The 16178-nt window shown below is 44.4% G+C and overlaps 1 protein-coding gene across 7 annotated transcripts in view; it reads left to right on the forward strand.

The window, feature by feature from the left end:
* Positions 1 to 16178, forward strand: part of ERICH6B (glutamate rich 6B) — a 440905-nt gene that overhangs the window by 274652 nt on the left and 150075 nt on the right. For all 7 annotated transcript variants that reach the window (XM_073580272.1, XM_073580271.1, XM_073580276.1 and 4 more), the window contains one exon: positions 397 to 461. In XM_073580272.1, coding sequence (XP_073436373.1) covers positions 397 to 461 — 65 coding nt within the window. The remainder of the gene's footprint in view (positions 1 to 396; positions 462 to 16178) is intronic.

The following is a 16178-nucleotide window of genomic DNA, read 5'->3' on the forward strand; positions in this document are numbered from 1 at the left end:
GATTTGCTTGCACAAATGAATTCAGCGTGGCAGAACAATCCTCAGACAACAATTAATAACTTTATCAATAGCATGTAAAAACATTTAACTATGTGTATTTCTGCTTGTGGCACTCATTTTTTATACTGAATAAATCAAGATGTTTTGACATGTATTTCTTTTTATCATTTACATATCACCTAAAGTGTCCATCAGTCCTGTGACTTCCAAAAATTCATGACTTTTCCTTCTTGGAGTTGCAATTTTATTGTCGAGAAATGTATTTGAATACCATTGGGATTATCAGATTTTTGGATTAAAGGATGATACAGATATAAAGTTTATAGATAACAATATAACTATTGAACATTTCAGTCTTTTATATGTTTAATAACTTGATTTAAATCGTTTATTTAGAATAAGGAAAAAAGACACCGAGAACTACATTACAAATCTAGCAAACCATCTAAGCACATATGGATGTAAGTATGATATTGTATGTAGACTATTGAAATATATTGTACTACAAACATCTTAAATTTTATCTCAGCTGCTTAAGTGGTTCCATGCTGAATATATACAGTTAGATCCAGAAATATTTGGACAGTGACATAAGTTCTCAAATTTTAGCTGTATACCAAACTATACAGTTACACAATCAATATGGGCTTAAAGTGCAGACTCAGCTTTAATTTGAGGGTATTCACATCCTAATTGGTGTAAATGTTTAGGAATTACAGCTGCCTCTTTTTAAATGGAACATACTGATCCTTGTAGAAATTAAACTACATCCAGATCAAAAAAGTGTGATAGAAACACTAATTTATTAAAATACCAATTTTTATTTCAACAACATATAAATATAAAACAAGGTGCCTCATACCATAGAAAAATCAAAGTTTAGCATATGCACAAGTTTAGGAAACATAGAAACGATAAATAACATATTTAATTGAATATATATCTGTCAGAATATTATATATATGATAATCACAATAATAGGAATATTTCCTTTTAGCGCTCAAAAAAATTGTTATGAAAAAATATCACTATAACCTCATATGGCACTGAATAGTTAGAGTAACATTAATATAAGGTATAATATTGCAAGAAAAGCCGCAGTTTCACACACTACATTTGCATAATTTTGCACATGAGTGAAAGCGCACTATTTAGCTGCAATTGCAAATAAAAATTGCCAGAAAAAAATTATCCTCCTTTTATTTTATATGTATGCTCATTAGAAAAAGTTCCTTATAAAATGCTCCTTTTTTATTATTATATATTGCAACTGCCACATGGCCTCGTTAATTATAATTTGCATGACATGCACTTAAATAAACGCTCCAATACATAAAACATAATATTGCGGTGAACCGCATAGCTTAATAAATCGCATGCTTTAGAATATGAGAAAAAGAGCGCACTAAGACGGTTGCAAATACTACTGTGTGCTTCACATAATACTGAACCCTATCGCGAACATGGGAAAAGAGCGCATAAAGACGGCTACAAGTGCTGCCGTGTGCTATACATAAAACTGAACTCTATCACGGCTCACCAACAGATATATAACACTTTCCTATCTCAGAAATACATGTTATTGTCATATATATAATATTCTGACAGATATATATTCAATGAAATATGTTATTTATTGTTTCTATTTTTCCTAAACTTGTGCATACGCTAAACTCTGATTTTTCTATGGTATGAGGCACCTTGTTTTATATTTATATGTTGTTGAAATAAAAATTGGTATTTTAATAAATTAGTGTTTCTAGCACACTTTTTTTATCTGGATGTAGTTTAATTTCTACAAGGATCAGTATGTTCTATTGATATTTAAAATGTTGCCTATTCCTTTGTGAAGGAAATGGGCTTGGGTAGTGTGCTTATCTCTTTTTAAATGGACCAAAAGTAATTTGACAATTATCTCAAAAGCTTTTATTGGGCTATTCCCTCATTAATCCATCATCAATTAAGCAGGTAAAAGGTTTGGAGCTAATTCCAGGTGTTGCATTTGCATTTGGAAGCTGTTGCTCTGAACCCACAACATACTGTCAAAGAAGCTCTCAGTGAAAGAGAAACAGACCATCATTAGGTTGAAAAAAAGAATAAATTAATCAAACAGGTAGCAGAAATGTTATAAGTGGCCAAATCAACAGCTTGGTACATTCCGCGAAAAAAAAGAATGCGCTGGTGATTGTCCTGTGTACTCTGAAGGGGAGCGGACCTCCAGAGCTAGGCTTATGGTAAACAGGACTGAATGCTGTTTCCTGTATGGGTGAACCCCGCAGTTATAAGGGCTGTAGTGAATGCTGTTTTGTTTATGTCAAGAAGATTGTACATGTCTATTTCTTTTGTTTGGACTGGTTTATGAAGCCTCTTTTTAATAAACAAATTATAATTTTAAACAAGAAATATTCCTGTGACTATCTCGCTAAGCAGCCAAGCAAAACGATCTACCACACAGCCTTAAAAATAGATAGGCCAGATTAGACTTTGCCAAAAAAAATCTAAAGAAGCCAACCCATTTCTGGAAAAGCATTCTTTGGACAGATGAAGCCTAGATCAACCTTTACCATAACAATGTGAAGAGGAAAGTATGGAGAAGGCTTGGAACGGCTCATGATCCAAAGCACACCACATCCTCTGTAAAACATTGTAGAGGCACTTTCATTGCAGTAGGGAAAGATATTCAGCTCACACTTTGAAAACTCTAGATTCCTTCCATGCACGGATCACGTCCCTGTAAGACAATATGTGGCATGAATCCTTGAAGAAAAAATCCAGCTATGAAGGAAAAAATTCAAAGATTTTTATTATAAATTCCATAAAATACAAAAAAAACTGACAGGAAAAACCTGAGGAAAGGTTTGCCAGAAGAGCACTGGACGCGTTTCGAACAAGTGTTCTTAGACTCAGAGGCACTTTCATTGCATGGGCATGCATGACTTACAGTGGCACTGAGTCACTAGTGCTTATTAATGAAGTGAAGGAAGACAGAAGCAGCCGGACGAATTCTGATGTGTACAAGGTGATACTTTCTGCTCAGATTCAAACAAATGCAGCAAGATTGATTTGGACATCGCTTCACAGTCCAGATGGACAATGACCCAAAACATACTGTGAAAGCAACCATGGAGTTTTCTAAAGCAAAGAAATGGAATATTCTGCAATGGCCAAGTCAATCCCCAGATCTCAACCCCATCGAGCATGCACTTCACAGGCTGAAGACAAAACATAAGGTAGAAAGACCCACAAACAAAGTAAAGGTCTGGCAATGTAGGAAACACAGCATTTGGTGACATCCATGGCTTCCAGGCTTCAAGCAGGCATTGCCTGCAAAGGATCGACAAAGTAATAATTAAAATGTTATTTAAGGGAAAGTTAATTTGTCCAATTACTTTTGAGCCATTGAAACGGGGAGGCTTTGTAGAAAAATGATTGATACAGGAAAAATATATCTTTATACTGTGTTAGCTGGTGGCTAGAAAAACATTCAAATTTGAGAGTCCTCAGTGACACCTTTTAATGGCTAACTGAAAAGATGTTAATAAATAGTAGCTTTGGAAACTACACAGGTTCTATGCCTGATGAAGAGACCTGAGTAGTCTCAAAGACTTGCTATCTATTACCATCATTTCAGTTAGCCATTAAAAGGTATCAACCACTGAGGACTCTCAAATTTGAATGTTTTTCTAGAGAAACGATTGCAATTTCTAAACGTTTCCTAGGATATTACTTTTCAACCTCTTTAATTAAACCCGAGTGTCTACACTTCAATTGCACCTTAGTTGTTTCATTTTAAATCAAAAATAGTGGCAGGAGCCAAATCACGAAGATTCGGTCAATGTCTAACATCAAACAGTTACAGAAAACTAGTCATTATTTGTGTATTAAATCTATAACAAATACAATTAACTATTTATTACTGATATATTGTAAAAAAGAAGTACTGAAAGCTGTAAATCTCTTTATTCAGAAAATACGCTTCTTGGGGGTCCTTTACAGTACTCACTGTACAGTAAAAATGAAGCCCTTATTGTCTAAAAGAATAGCTTATTCTTGCACTGGTAAAGAATGGCATACTTTGTATATTACAGAGTAGGAAACCATGCCTAGTGCGGGTAGTAAGCAGTACAGTACATTCAGCACAATTACAAAACAGTACAGAACATGTAACGTGGAGAGCTGTACACTGCAGGCAATACAGGTAGATAGAATTACATTACATGTAGTGCTTTAGAAGAGTATTATGGTACATGCAGTACAGCGTGTGAGCAGTACAATGCAGATAATAGAGGTAGATAACGGTACAGTAAGTATAGTACAAATATAGAGCAGATCAGTATACACAGTAAAGTATATATTGTTCTAGTCAGTGGTGATGATTGAACATGCTTGGATAATTTATCTGAGTTTGCTCAGTTGTTTTCCGACCATCTGGGCGCGCTCGTAGATTATGTTCGAGTCCCTGCGGCTGCATGATTCGCTGCTATTAGACAGCCTGGACACATGTGGAGGTTCCCTAACAAACAGGCGATGCTCACGTGTGTTGAGGCTGTCTAACAGCAGCGAATGATGCAGCCGCAGGGACTCGAACATAAAATGCGAGCATGCCCAGATGGTCGGATCACTCCCAAGCGTGCATGTTTTAAGATGTTTGCTCATGACTACTGGTAAGCATTAAACACGGGGTTACAGAAGTAGGTATACAGTTGAATCATGTTATCAAATGTGCACGGTTTTCTTGAATATATCTAATCTTTGATAACTCCCAAAAATAATAAGTCTATCTGGGTAAGATCTGGGGACCATTGTGGCCATTCCACCATCCCTCATCTACCTATGCACTTATACTAATAAAAAAATATGAATAGACAGTGTATGACTACATATGCACCCCCATGTATGTAGCACCAGTTAAAAACAGTATAACACATTTTACAAGTAAGAAGACATACAGGATATGTTGTATTAATATGAATACATGTTGTAAAGGCAGAAATCAGCTGAGTACATATAGTACAGGTAGAAATTAGTACTGTATATATAGTAGAGGCAGTGAGATGTACAGAAAATATTGTATAGGCAGAGAGCAGTACCATACCTGTTCAGGTAGAAAGCAGAATAATATATAAGTATTTGTTACACTGCCGATTTTGAACGTTTCTCCCCCTAGAAAGAATGGAGAGGTTTGTAATTTTTATCATATATACACTTCAATTGCGAGAAATGTAATATTAAAAAAAATCCAGAAAATCACATTGTATGATTGTTACATAATTAATTTGCATTTTATTGCATGAAATAAATATTTGATACAATAGAAAAACAGAACTTGATATTTGGTACAGAAACATTTGTTTGTAATTACAGAGGTCAGATGTTTCCTTTAGTTCTTGACCACGTTTGAACACACTGCAGCAGGGATTTTGGCTCACTCCTCCATACAGATCTTCTGCAGATTTTTCAGGTTTCGGGGCTGTCCTGGGCAACATTGAGTTTCAGCTCCCTCCTAAGATGTTCTATTGGGTTCAGGTCTGGAGATCGGCTAGGCCACTCCAGGACCTTGAATTTCTTGTAATGGAGCCACTCCTTAGTTGCCGTGACTGTGTGTTTTGGGTCACTGTCATGCTTGAAGAGCCCTCCATGACCTATTTATCCATTTAACCCCTTCACGACCCATGACGCCTATGTAGGTGTCATGAAAAGTCATGCCCAAATGACCCATGACGCCCCCGTAGGCGTCATGCTATAAATAGCGGTCCTGTGGGTCGGGTGACCGGGGTCACTGAAATGTCACCCGACCCGCAGATACAGGACAACATGCAGTTAAGCCGAGGGGGGGTGGCTTTGCACCCACATAGTTAGGATCGCTCTGATTGGCTGTTAAAGTGAAACAGCCAATCAGAGCGATAGTAATATTTCATCAATGAAAATTGATGAAATATTACAATCCAGCCATGGCCGATGCTGCACTAGCATCGGACATGGCTGGAGACACTAACATGACCCCCCCACACGGCTGGCAGGGGCGATCGGCCCCCGCCACGGACTGACAGCAGCGATGGGCCGCTGCTGTCACAATCTACTTCCCCTCCCCTTCCCTCCTGTCCCCCCCACTGTCTGATCCCCCCCCTCACTCTCCACGGTACCTCCTATGTCCCGCTCTGCCTCCCGGTGTCTCGCCGTCCCTCCTGAATGGGCGCTGCCATCTTGGAAAATGGCGGGCGCATGCTCAGTGCGCCCACCATAATATGCTGGCTGGCAGATTCATTCATTTATTTTGATCACTGTGATAAACTCTCACAGTGATCAAAATAAAAAAAGTAAATCACCGCCCCCTTATCACCCCCATAGGCAGGCACATGTAATAAAATAAAGAAAATATTTTTATTTTTCAATTAGGGTTAGGGTTAGGGCTAGGGTTAGGGCTATGGCTAGGGTTAGGGCTAGGGCTGGAATTAGGGTTAGGGTTGGAATTAGGGTTAGGGTTAGAAATAGGGTTAGGGTTGGTATTAGGGTTAGGGTTGGAATTAGGGTTAGGATTGGAATTAGGGTTAGGGTTGGAATTAGGGTTAGGATTGGAATTAGGGTTAGGATTGGAATTAGGGTTAGGGTTAGAAATAGGGTTAGGGTTGGTATTAGGGTTAGGGTTGGAATTAGGGTTAGGGTTGGAATTAAGGTTAGGGTGGAATTAGGTTTGGGATTAGAGTTAGGGTTGGAATTAGGGTTAGGAATAGGTTTAGGGGTGGGTTGGGGTTGGGATTAGGGAAAGGCTTGTTGTTAGGGTTAGGGGTGTATTGGGGTTAGGGTTGTGGTTAGGGTTATGATTAGGGTTGGGATTAGGGTTAGGGGTGTGTTGGGGTTAGGATTGGAGCTAGAATTGAGGGGTTTCCACTGTTTAGGCACATCAGGGGGTCCCCAATTGCGACATGGAGCCACCATTTATTCCAGCCAATTTTGCGTTCAAAAAGTCAAAGAGTGCTCCCTCCATTCCAAGCCCCGACGTGTGCCCAAACAGTGGTACTCAGGAAAAATTGCACAACAACTTTGGGGGTCTAATTTCTCCTGTTACTCTTGGGAAAATAAAAAATAGGGGGCTAAAACATTATGTTTGTGGAAAAAAAATGATTTTTTATTTTCATGCCTGGGTCTTATAAAATTCTGTGAAGCACTTGGGGGTTCAAAGTGCTCACCACACATCTAAATAAGTTCATTGGGCTGTCTAGTTTCCAAAATGGGGTTACTTGTGGGGGTTTCCACTGTTTAGGCACATCAGGGGCTCTGCAAACGTAACATGACACCCACAGACCATTCCATCAAGTCGGCATTTCAAAACTTCACTACTTCCCTTCCGAGCCCCAACGTGTGCCCAAACAGTGGTTTACCCCCACATATGGGGTACCATCATACTCAAGACAAACTGGACAACAACTTTTGGGGTCCAATTTCTCCTGTTACCATTGTGAAAATAAAAATTAGTGGGCTAAAAAATAATTTTTTGAGGAAAAAAAATATTTTTATTTTCACGACTCTGCGTTGTAAACTTCTGTGAAACACCTGGAGGTTCAAGTGCTCACTATGCATCTAGATAAGTTCCTTAGGGGGTCTAGTCTCCAAAATGGGGTCATTTGTGGGGGAGCTCCAAAGCTTAGGCACACAGGGACTCTCCAAACACGACATGGTGTCCGCTAACGACTGGAGCTAATTTTCCATTCAAAAAGTCAAATGGCGCTCCTTTCCTTCTGAGCCCTGCTGTGCGCCTAAACAGTGGTTCCCCCCGACATATGGGGTACCAGTGTACTCCGGACAAAATGGACAACAACTTTTGTGGTCCAATTTATCCTGTTTCCCTTGGGAAAATAAAATTAGCTTGCTAAAATATAATTTTTGAGAAAAAAATGATTTTTTATTTTCTCTGCTTTGTGTTTTAATCTTCTGTGAAGCACTTGGGGGTTCAAAGTGCTCACCAGACATCTAGATAAGTTCCTTCGGGGGTCTAGTTTCCAAAATGGGGTCACTTGTGGAGGAGCTCCAATGTTTAGGCACACAGGGACTCTCCAAACGCGACATGGCAACCGCTAAACATTCCAGCATATTTTCCATTCAAAAAGTCAAATGGTGCTCCTTCCATTCTGAGCTCTGCCGTGCGCCCAAACAGTGATTTATGACCACATATGAGGTATCGGTGTACTCAGGAGAAATTGCCCAACAAATTATCAGTAGGATCCATTTTATCCCGTTACCCATGTGAAAATGAAAAAATTGATGCTAAAAGAAAATTTTTGTTGGAAAAATTAAAATGTCCATTTTTTCCTTCCATGTTGCTTTAGTCCCTGTGAAGCACCTGAAGGGTTAATAATCTTCTTGAATGTAGTTTTGAGTAGCTTGAGGGGTTCAGTTTTTAGAATGGTGTCACTTTTGGGTATTTTCTGCCATATAGACCCCTCAAAGTGACTTCAAATGTGAGGTGGTCCCTAAAAAAACTGGTTTTGTAAATTTTGTTGTAAAAATGAGAAATCGCTGGTCAACTTTTAACCCTTATAACGTCCTAACAAAAAAAAATTTTGTTTCCAAAATTGTGCTGATGTAAAGTAGACATGTGGGAAATGTTATTTATTAACTATTTTTTGTCACCTAACTCTCTGGTTTAACAGAATAAAAATTCAAAATTTGAAAATTGCGAAATTTTCAAAAATTTTGCCAAATTTCCATTTTTTTCACAAATAAACCCAAAAATTAATTACGTAAACTTACCACTATCATGAAGCCCAATATGTCACAAAAAAAATCTCAGAATCGCTAGGATGCGTTGAAGCGTTCCTGAGTTATTACCTCATAAAGGGACACTGGTCAGAAATGCAAAAAATGGCCAGGTCATTAAGGTCAAAATAGGCTGGGTCATGAAGGGGTTAAGTACATGTAGCACAGGTTGAAAGCATAACCATATATGTAGCACAGGAAGAGAGAAGTGCAGTACATGAAGCACAGGCAAAAACTCAAACAGTATGTGTATGTAGTAGAGGTAGAGGGCAGAACAATACATGTTACCAAGGAAGAGAGCAATTTTACAGTCAGCTAGCATTACTAAACATTTAGCAGGTAGAAAAGCAGTACAGTATAGGTAAAAAGAAGTACAGTACATATAGGATGAGAACAATATACTACTTTCAGTACAGGTAGAAATCAGTACAGTACATATAGTGCAGACAGAGAGCAGTATAGTACATGTACTACAATTAGAAAACTGGTAAAAAAAAACATTCAGTATATGTAATACAGGTAGAGGTCAGAATAATACATGTAGTACAGATAGAAAGCAGTACATATAGTACAGGTAGAAAACAATACAGTACATGTAGTGCAGATTGAAATCAGTACTGTGCAGGTAGAAAGCGGGATAGCACTTGTAGTACAGGTATTAAGCAGTACAATAAATGAAGTACAGATACATATGTGGTTTTAGTCTATTATTTAGGTTTTAGTTTAGTTGAAGTACAGATACATAGTTACATAGGTTGAAAAAGCCCTAGGTCCATCAAGTTCAACCATCAAGTTCAACCTTTCTCCACCAATTGTACATTTTGTCACTAACCTAACTATAACCCGCAATGTTATGTGTATCGAGGAAATCATCCAGCCTTTTTTTAAAAGCTGCTATAGTATCTGCCAGTACTACCTCTTGTGGTAGTCCACAGTCTGACTGCACTAACTGTAAAGAACCCTTTCCAAGCTAGCTTGTTGAAATCACCTTTACTCTGTCGCCTAATTGGGGGACACAGAACCTTGGGTGTTATGCTGCTGTCCACTAGGAGGCGACACTATGCATAATCTGAAAAAGATTAACTTTGGCTCCTCCTCTGCAGTATACACCCCTGGACGGCGTCAGCCTTCTCCAGTTTTTGCTTCGTGTCGCAAGGAGGCACACCTTTTTTCTTCCGTTTTTTTCCTTTTTTTCACCGGAAATACAGATGAAGAAAAGTGGGTCTCCAGCGAGACTCCCGGCATGGCTCCCTCCTCGGTCCCCTATTAGGGGTACCCGGTTGAGGTCGAGGTGGTTTTTCCCCATGTCGCTCCCTCCCCAGTCCCTTGGGTCCTGGTTCTAGGTCGAGACCCCCCTCCTTCCCCAACCCCTTTAAGGGGTCTGGGTTGAGGTTGAGGCGAGGATGAAGACCCCCTGACGGTGACAGACGCACCCTCCCTAATCCCCCGCAGAGGGTATTAGGTTGAGACGCCTCAGGTAGGGTCGGAGATCAGGCAGCATTTCGCAGCTTCCAGGGACCCCAGGCCGGCTGAGGGATCCTGTTGGGGCCGGGGGAGGGTGCGGACTGGATGGCACAGCAGAGACAGGGCTTTTCTGCGTCCCTGTCTCTGCAACAGCAGCGGCTCCATAGCGCTTCAGGGGCCCCCATACAAAAACCGCTACCCCTGCTACCCCCACCGCTATCCAGTTGACCATTCTGGGGGGGTCTGGTACAAATCCGCCCCCCCGGACTACCGCACCGCTCTGGAGCCCTCCTGGGCATCAGGCTTCTAATTTAGGCTGCGGCTTCGGCCTAGCTGAAGCCGCCGCCTTTTCCCCGCCCCCCGGCCCGCCCCCCGGATGACCAAAATGACACGCTGGAGTGTCATAGAAGGGGCGGATTGAGGCAGAAAGGGCGCGTTTTTTACACAGCCCAGTGCGCCCTTTTCAGCTCTCCGCCCCCTCCTCCCTCTCCTCAGAGCCCCGGTGGCCATTTTTTCTGGATGAGATCCAGGAGAGGAGCATCACAGCGGTCTCCGGGGGGCACAGAACTGGGATCTGTCGGCGCTGGACCTAGGGGCACACCGGTGGGGTAAGCTCACAGCTGGGTTCTCATTACTCAGCTGTGAATCTATACTTCCTATAAGGCTTTCTGTGGGTTCCCTCTGCGTAGCCACCCCTGTACGATCCCTTATAGCCAGCCTCTGTGCACTATGCCAGGCTCAAGGAAGAGAACCAGGCAGGAATGTTTCTATGCATTCTGTACAGCCTGCAAAGCTACGCTCCCTAGTGGCAGCACGTATCCGCACTGCCGGGACTGCATCCAGAACTCTGGGTCAGAACCCCAGGGAGTCCCTACTGACGCTTCAGTGTCACAGGCCACGCCGGAATGGGCAACTCAGATGTCTCAGTCTATGTCACAGTCCATAGACAACCTAACTGCTACATTACTGCAAGCTCTGCAGAGTCAGGCCCCGGCTATGGACGGTACACAGCAAACGGACAGCTTGTCTCAGGAACATGCTGCTTCCGACTCACAGACGTAAGCGGACCCACAGGTCTCGATCACCTGAGTCGCACTATAGCACAAGGTCGTCCCCCTCTAGGGAGAGACAGCGTCATTCCAGGTCTCCTGGGCAGTCCCCTGCCACAGACAGACAGTGCAATTTACCACAGGGATCCCCCACCACAGAAGACCCCCGCCCCAGGTCGCCCTCCAGGGATCACCTTAGCGAGGCACAGGATTCGGAGGGCATCTGTGACTCCGACTCAGATAATGAAACGGTCAGGTCCGTGGTACCTTCTCCCCCTAGCAATACAGCGCTAGTTGAGGACATATTTTCTGCCATTCATCGGGTGCTAAAAATTCCAGAGTCGCCCCCAGAAGTCCCAGAACATAGGATTTGCTTCGAAAGTGTTCAAAAACCACCTAAGGTCTTCCCTAATCACAATGAGTTTGAGAAAATACTTACCAAACAGTTTGCGCAGCCTGACAAAAAATTCGCTAATCGCAAATATTTGGAAGCGAAGTACCCCTTCCCACAGAAAGACACCAAACAATGGACAGATCCACCTGAAGTGGACCCTCCGGTTTCTAGGCTAGCAGCGCAGACTTTACTCTCTCTGCCGGATAGCTCAACCCTCAGGGACGCAGCAGACCGGCAAGTAGAACGCATGGCTCGTTCTATTTTCGAAGCGGCAGGCGCCTCTCTGGGCCCTGCGTTTGCTTCAGTTTGGGCAGCCAAGGCCATCCTGGCTTGGGCCAAAAAACTACAGGAGGGTCTTCAGGCTTCAAATCCTGAACTCTCGGACCAAGCGGTACAGATGGCAGTGGTAGCAGACTACATGATTCATGCAGCCCTGGATTCCGCCAGAGGTGTAGCGGGAATAGCATCAAACGCCATCACGATCCGACGCATCCTCTGGCTGCGAGAATGGAAAGCGGATGCGGCCTCAAAGAAGTCCCTCACGCGACTTCCGTATTTTACTGGAAGACTTTTCGGCGAAAAGTTGGACACCATGATAGCCAATGCCACTGGGGGTAAGAGTACCTCTCTCCCTCAACTAAAACCGAAACGCACGTTTAAACGAAGAAACCAGACGCGATTCCGATCCTTTCGGAATTCCTCGGGCTGGTCCGTTTCGCGCCCAGTGCAAAACCGCAACCGTTCTCCACGCAGAGACAACCCACGGACGCAGCAGCGACCAGACAGGGCTTGGCAGTCGAAAGCAGGCCAAGCGAAACCCAAGGGAGGAAAACCTCAGAACTTCACTTCATCATGACTCGAGACCTCCGGAAGACACCCCACCAGTAGGCGGCCGACTTTTACTCTTTCAGCAAGTCTGGCTGCCTATTACAGAAGACAGGTGGGTCAGGGAAATAGTGTCTTCCGGATACAAGATAGAGTTCACTTCCGTTCCACCGAACCGGTTCTTCCTTTCTGTTCCTCCAACACCACCAGAAAAGGCTCGTGTTTTCCACCAAGCGGTTTCCTCTCTCCTTCAATCAGGAGTTGTGGTGCCGGTTCCCGCGAACGAGAGATTCCGAGGATTCTACTCAAATTTGTTCGTAGTCCCCAAGAAAGGAGGCGGCGTCCGACCCATACTGGACCTAAAACAGCTCAACAATTACGTACGGGTCCGTCATTTCCGCATGGAGTCCCTCCGGTCCATCATTGCATCCATGGAGCAGGGAGAATACCTCGCCTCCATAGACATACAGGATGCGTATCTCCACATACCAATTGCTCCCGCCCACCAAAGTTTTCTCAGGTTCGCGGTCAACCAAAACCACTACCAGTTTGTCGCCCTTCCGTTCGGACTCTCCACGGCTCCAAGAACGTTCACCAAAGTCATGGCGGCCACCATGGACGTCCTGCACTCAAGAGGCATCCTAGTCGTCCCATACCTGGACGACCTCCTCGTCAAGTCTCCCACTTTCAAAGACTGCGAGGTCAGTGTCTCTAGACACTCTGAGTCGCCTGGGATGGCTAGTCAACCTACAGAAATCGTCGACCATCCCAACTCGGACTCTAACATTCCTGGGAATGGTATTCGACACCGCCAGGGGCCTGGTGCTCCTTCCCAAGGACAAGACACTGGCCATCCGTCTGGGAGTTCGCACACTCCTTCGCAGTCCTCCTCGATCTCTCCGGTTTGCCATGAGAATCCTCGGCAGGATGGCAGCAGCAATAGAGGCAGTGCCATTTGCCCAGTTTCACCTCAGGGTCCTTCAACTAGCCATACTCAGATCTTGGGACAGGAACCCTCTCTCCCTCGACAGGGAGTTCAGGTTGACGTCATCAACCAGGAGGTCCCTGCATTGGTGGCTCAAACCAAACTCGCTTACACGAGGGAAGCCATTCCTCTCAGGACAATGGAAGATCCTGACTACCGATGCAAGCCTGACAGGCTGGGGGGCGGTGCACCTACATCACAGGGCACAGGGCAAGTGGTCACCGAGGGAAGTGACATTGCCTATCAATGTTCTGGAAATCAGGGCCATTCTCTTGGCACTGAGAGCATTTCATCACTTGCTTGCAGCCTCGCACATACGGATACAGTCGGACAATGCCACGGCTGTGGCATACGTGAACCACCAAGGCGGGACCCGCAGCGCCCAGGCGATGAGAGAAGTGGCTCATATCCTCCTCTGGGCGGAAGACACAAGGTCGGTACTTTCTGCGGTACACATTCCGGGTGTAGAAAACTGGGAAGCCGACTTCCTCAGCAGGCAAGGAATGGACTCGGGGGAGTGGTCTCTCCATCCCGAGATTTTTTACCAGATCTGTCAACACTGGGGAACCCCGGATGTGGACCTAATGGCATCCCATCTCAATACCAAGGTTCCCAATTTCATGGCCAGGACACACGACCCGCGGTCGCTCGGAGCGGATGCCCTGGTCCAGGACTGGTCCCAGTTCCGACTCCTGTACATTTTTCCACCCCTCCCCCTAATCGCCAGGGTCGTGAGGAAGATCAAGCAAGAGGGAGTTCCGACCATCCTCATCGCGCCAGACTGGCCCAGGCGTACTTGGTACGCCGACATCGTCCAACTTACGGCAGACGCCCCCTGGCGTCTACTCGACCGTCACAACCTTCTGTCTCAAGGTCCGTTCTTCCACCAGAATTCAGGGGCTCTCAATTTGACGGCATGGCCCTTGAAACCTGGATTCTAACCCAGGCAGGTTTTTCACCGGCAGTCATTGCAACTATGATCAGGGCAAGGAAGCCTGCCTCCGCCAAGCTCTATTATCGTACCTGGAGAGCTTTCTTTTCTTGGTGCGAATCTCATGGACAAGTCCCACTCCCTTATTCCCTCCCGAAGGTACTAGGTTTTCTTCAATCGGGCCTAGATGCCAAGCTATCCTTAAGTTCGCTTAAGAGTCAGGTGTCGGCGCTTTCAGTCCTTTTTCAAAAGCGCATTGCTATTAAACCGCAAGTAAGGACTTTCATCCAGGGAGTTTCCCGATTGGTCCCTCCCTAAAAACGTCCGCTGGATACGTGGGACCTCAATCTGGTCCTGACAGCATTGCAAGCTCCACCCTTCGAACCTCTTAGAGGAGTTCCACTCTCCATTCTGTTTCAGAAAGTGGTTTTTCTAGTGGCGATCACCTCGTTACGCAGAGTGTCGGAATTGTCAGCACTTTCCTGCAGACGGCCTTTCCTAGCCTTTCACCAGGACAAGGTGGTTCTCCGCACGGTACCATCCTTCCTTCCGAAGGTTGTGTCCAACTTTCACCTTAATGAAGAGATTTCACTGCCTTCCCTTTGCCCGGTTCCGGTTCATAGAGTGGAGAAGGCTCTGCATACGCTTGACCTCGTCAGAGCATTGCGGATTTACGTGTCCAGGACTGCACCTTTCCGGAAATCTGATTCCCTCTTCATTCTTCCGGAAGGTAGTCGCAAGGGGTTGCCGGCTTCCAAGGCTACCCTTGCCAGGTGGATCAAGTCCACCATACATGAGGCCTACCGACTTAACAGTTCCCCTCTTCCGGCCGGTATCACGGCACACTCTACACGGGCAGTAGGGGCCTCCTGGGCCATTCGGCATCAGGCTTCGGCACAACAAGTGTGCAAGGCGGCCACTTGGACTAGCCTACACACGTTTACGAAACACTACAGTGTTCATACCCAGTCCTCAGCGGATGCGAGCCTGGGTAGACTGGTTCTGCAGGCGGCAGTACCCCAAATCTAGGGGACTGTCAGCACAATATTCGTCCACTGCTTCCCACCCAGGGACTGCTTTGGGACGTCCCAAGGTTCTGTGTCCCCCAATTAGGCGACAGAGTAAAGGAGATTTTTGTGTACTCACCGTAAAATCTCTTTCTCTTAGCCTTTAATTGGGGGACACAGCTCCCACCCTGTTGCCCTTATGGGCCGTTGTTTCCTGTTGAGTTCTCATATTGTTCTTTGAGCTCGTACATAGTAGCCTTCTTACAGGCATGGTTATGTTATTTGGTTACGTTCCTCCTTATGCTTTGGCACAAAACTGGAGAAGGCTGACGCCGTCCAGGGGTGTATACTGCAGAGGAGGAGCCAAAGATAATCTTTTTCAGATTATGCATAGTGTCGCCTCCTAGTGGACAGCAGCATAACACCCAAGGTTCTGTGTCCCCCAATTAAAGGCTAATAGATAGAGATTTTACGGTGAGTACACAAAAATCTCCTTTTTTCCACCTGTAATGAGTGCCCACTAGTCCTTAGTATGGTCTTTGAAGGAATAAGTCATGTGCCAGTCCATTGTACTGACCACACATATATTTATACAAGTAAATGAGATCCCCTCTGAGGCATGTTTTTTAAGCTAAAGAGGCCCAACTTTTCCAACCTCTCATCATATGAGAGTCCTTCCATCCCTTGTAATAATCTAGTTGCCTGCCCTTGAACTGACTAACTTCTGAATATCCTTTTTACAATTTGGAGACCAAAGCTGGATCCGATA

The sequence above is a fragment of the Dendrobates tinctorius genome, unplaced genomic scaffold (assembly GCF_039654945.1).
Source record: "Dendrobates tinctorius isolate UK_male_01 unplaced genomic scaffold, ASM3965494v1 ptg000064l, whole genome shotgun sequence".
Classification (NCBI taxonomy): domain Eukaryota; kingdom Metazoa; phylum Chordata; class Amphibia; order Anura; family Dendrobatidae; genus Dendrobates; species Dendrobates tinctorius.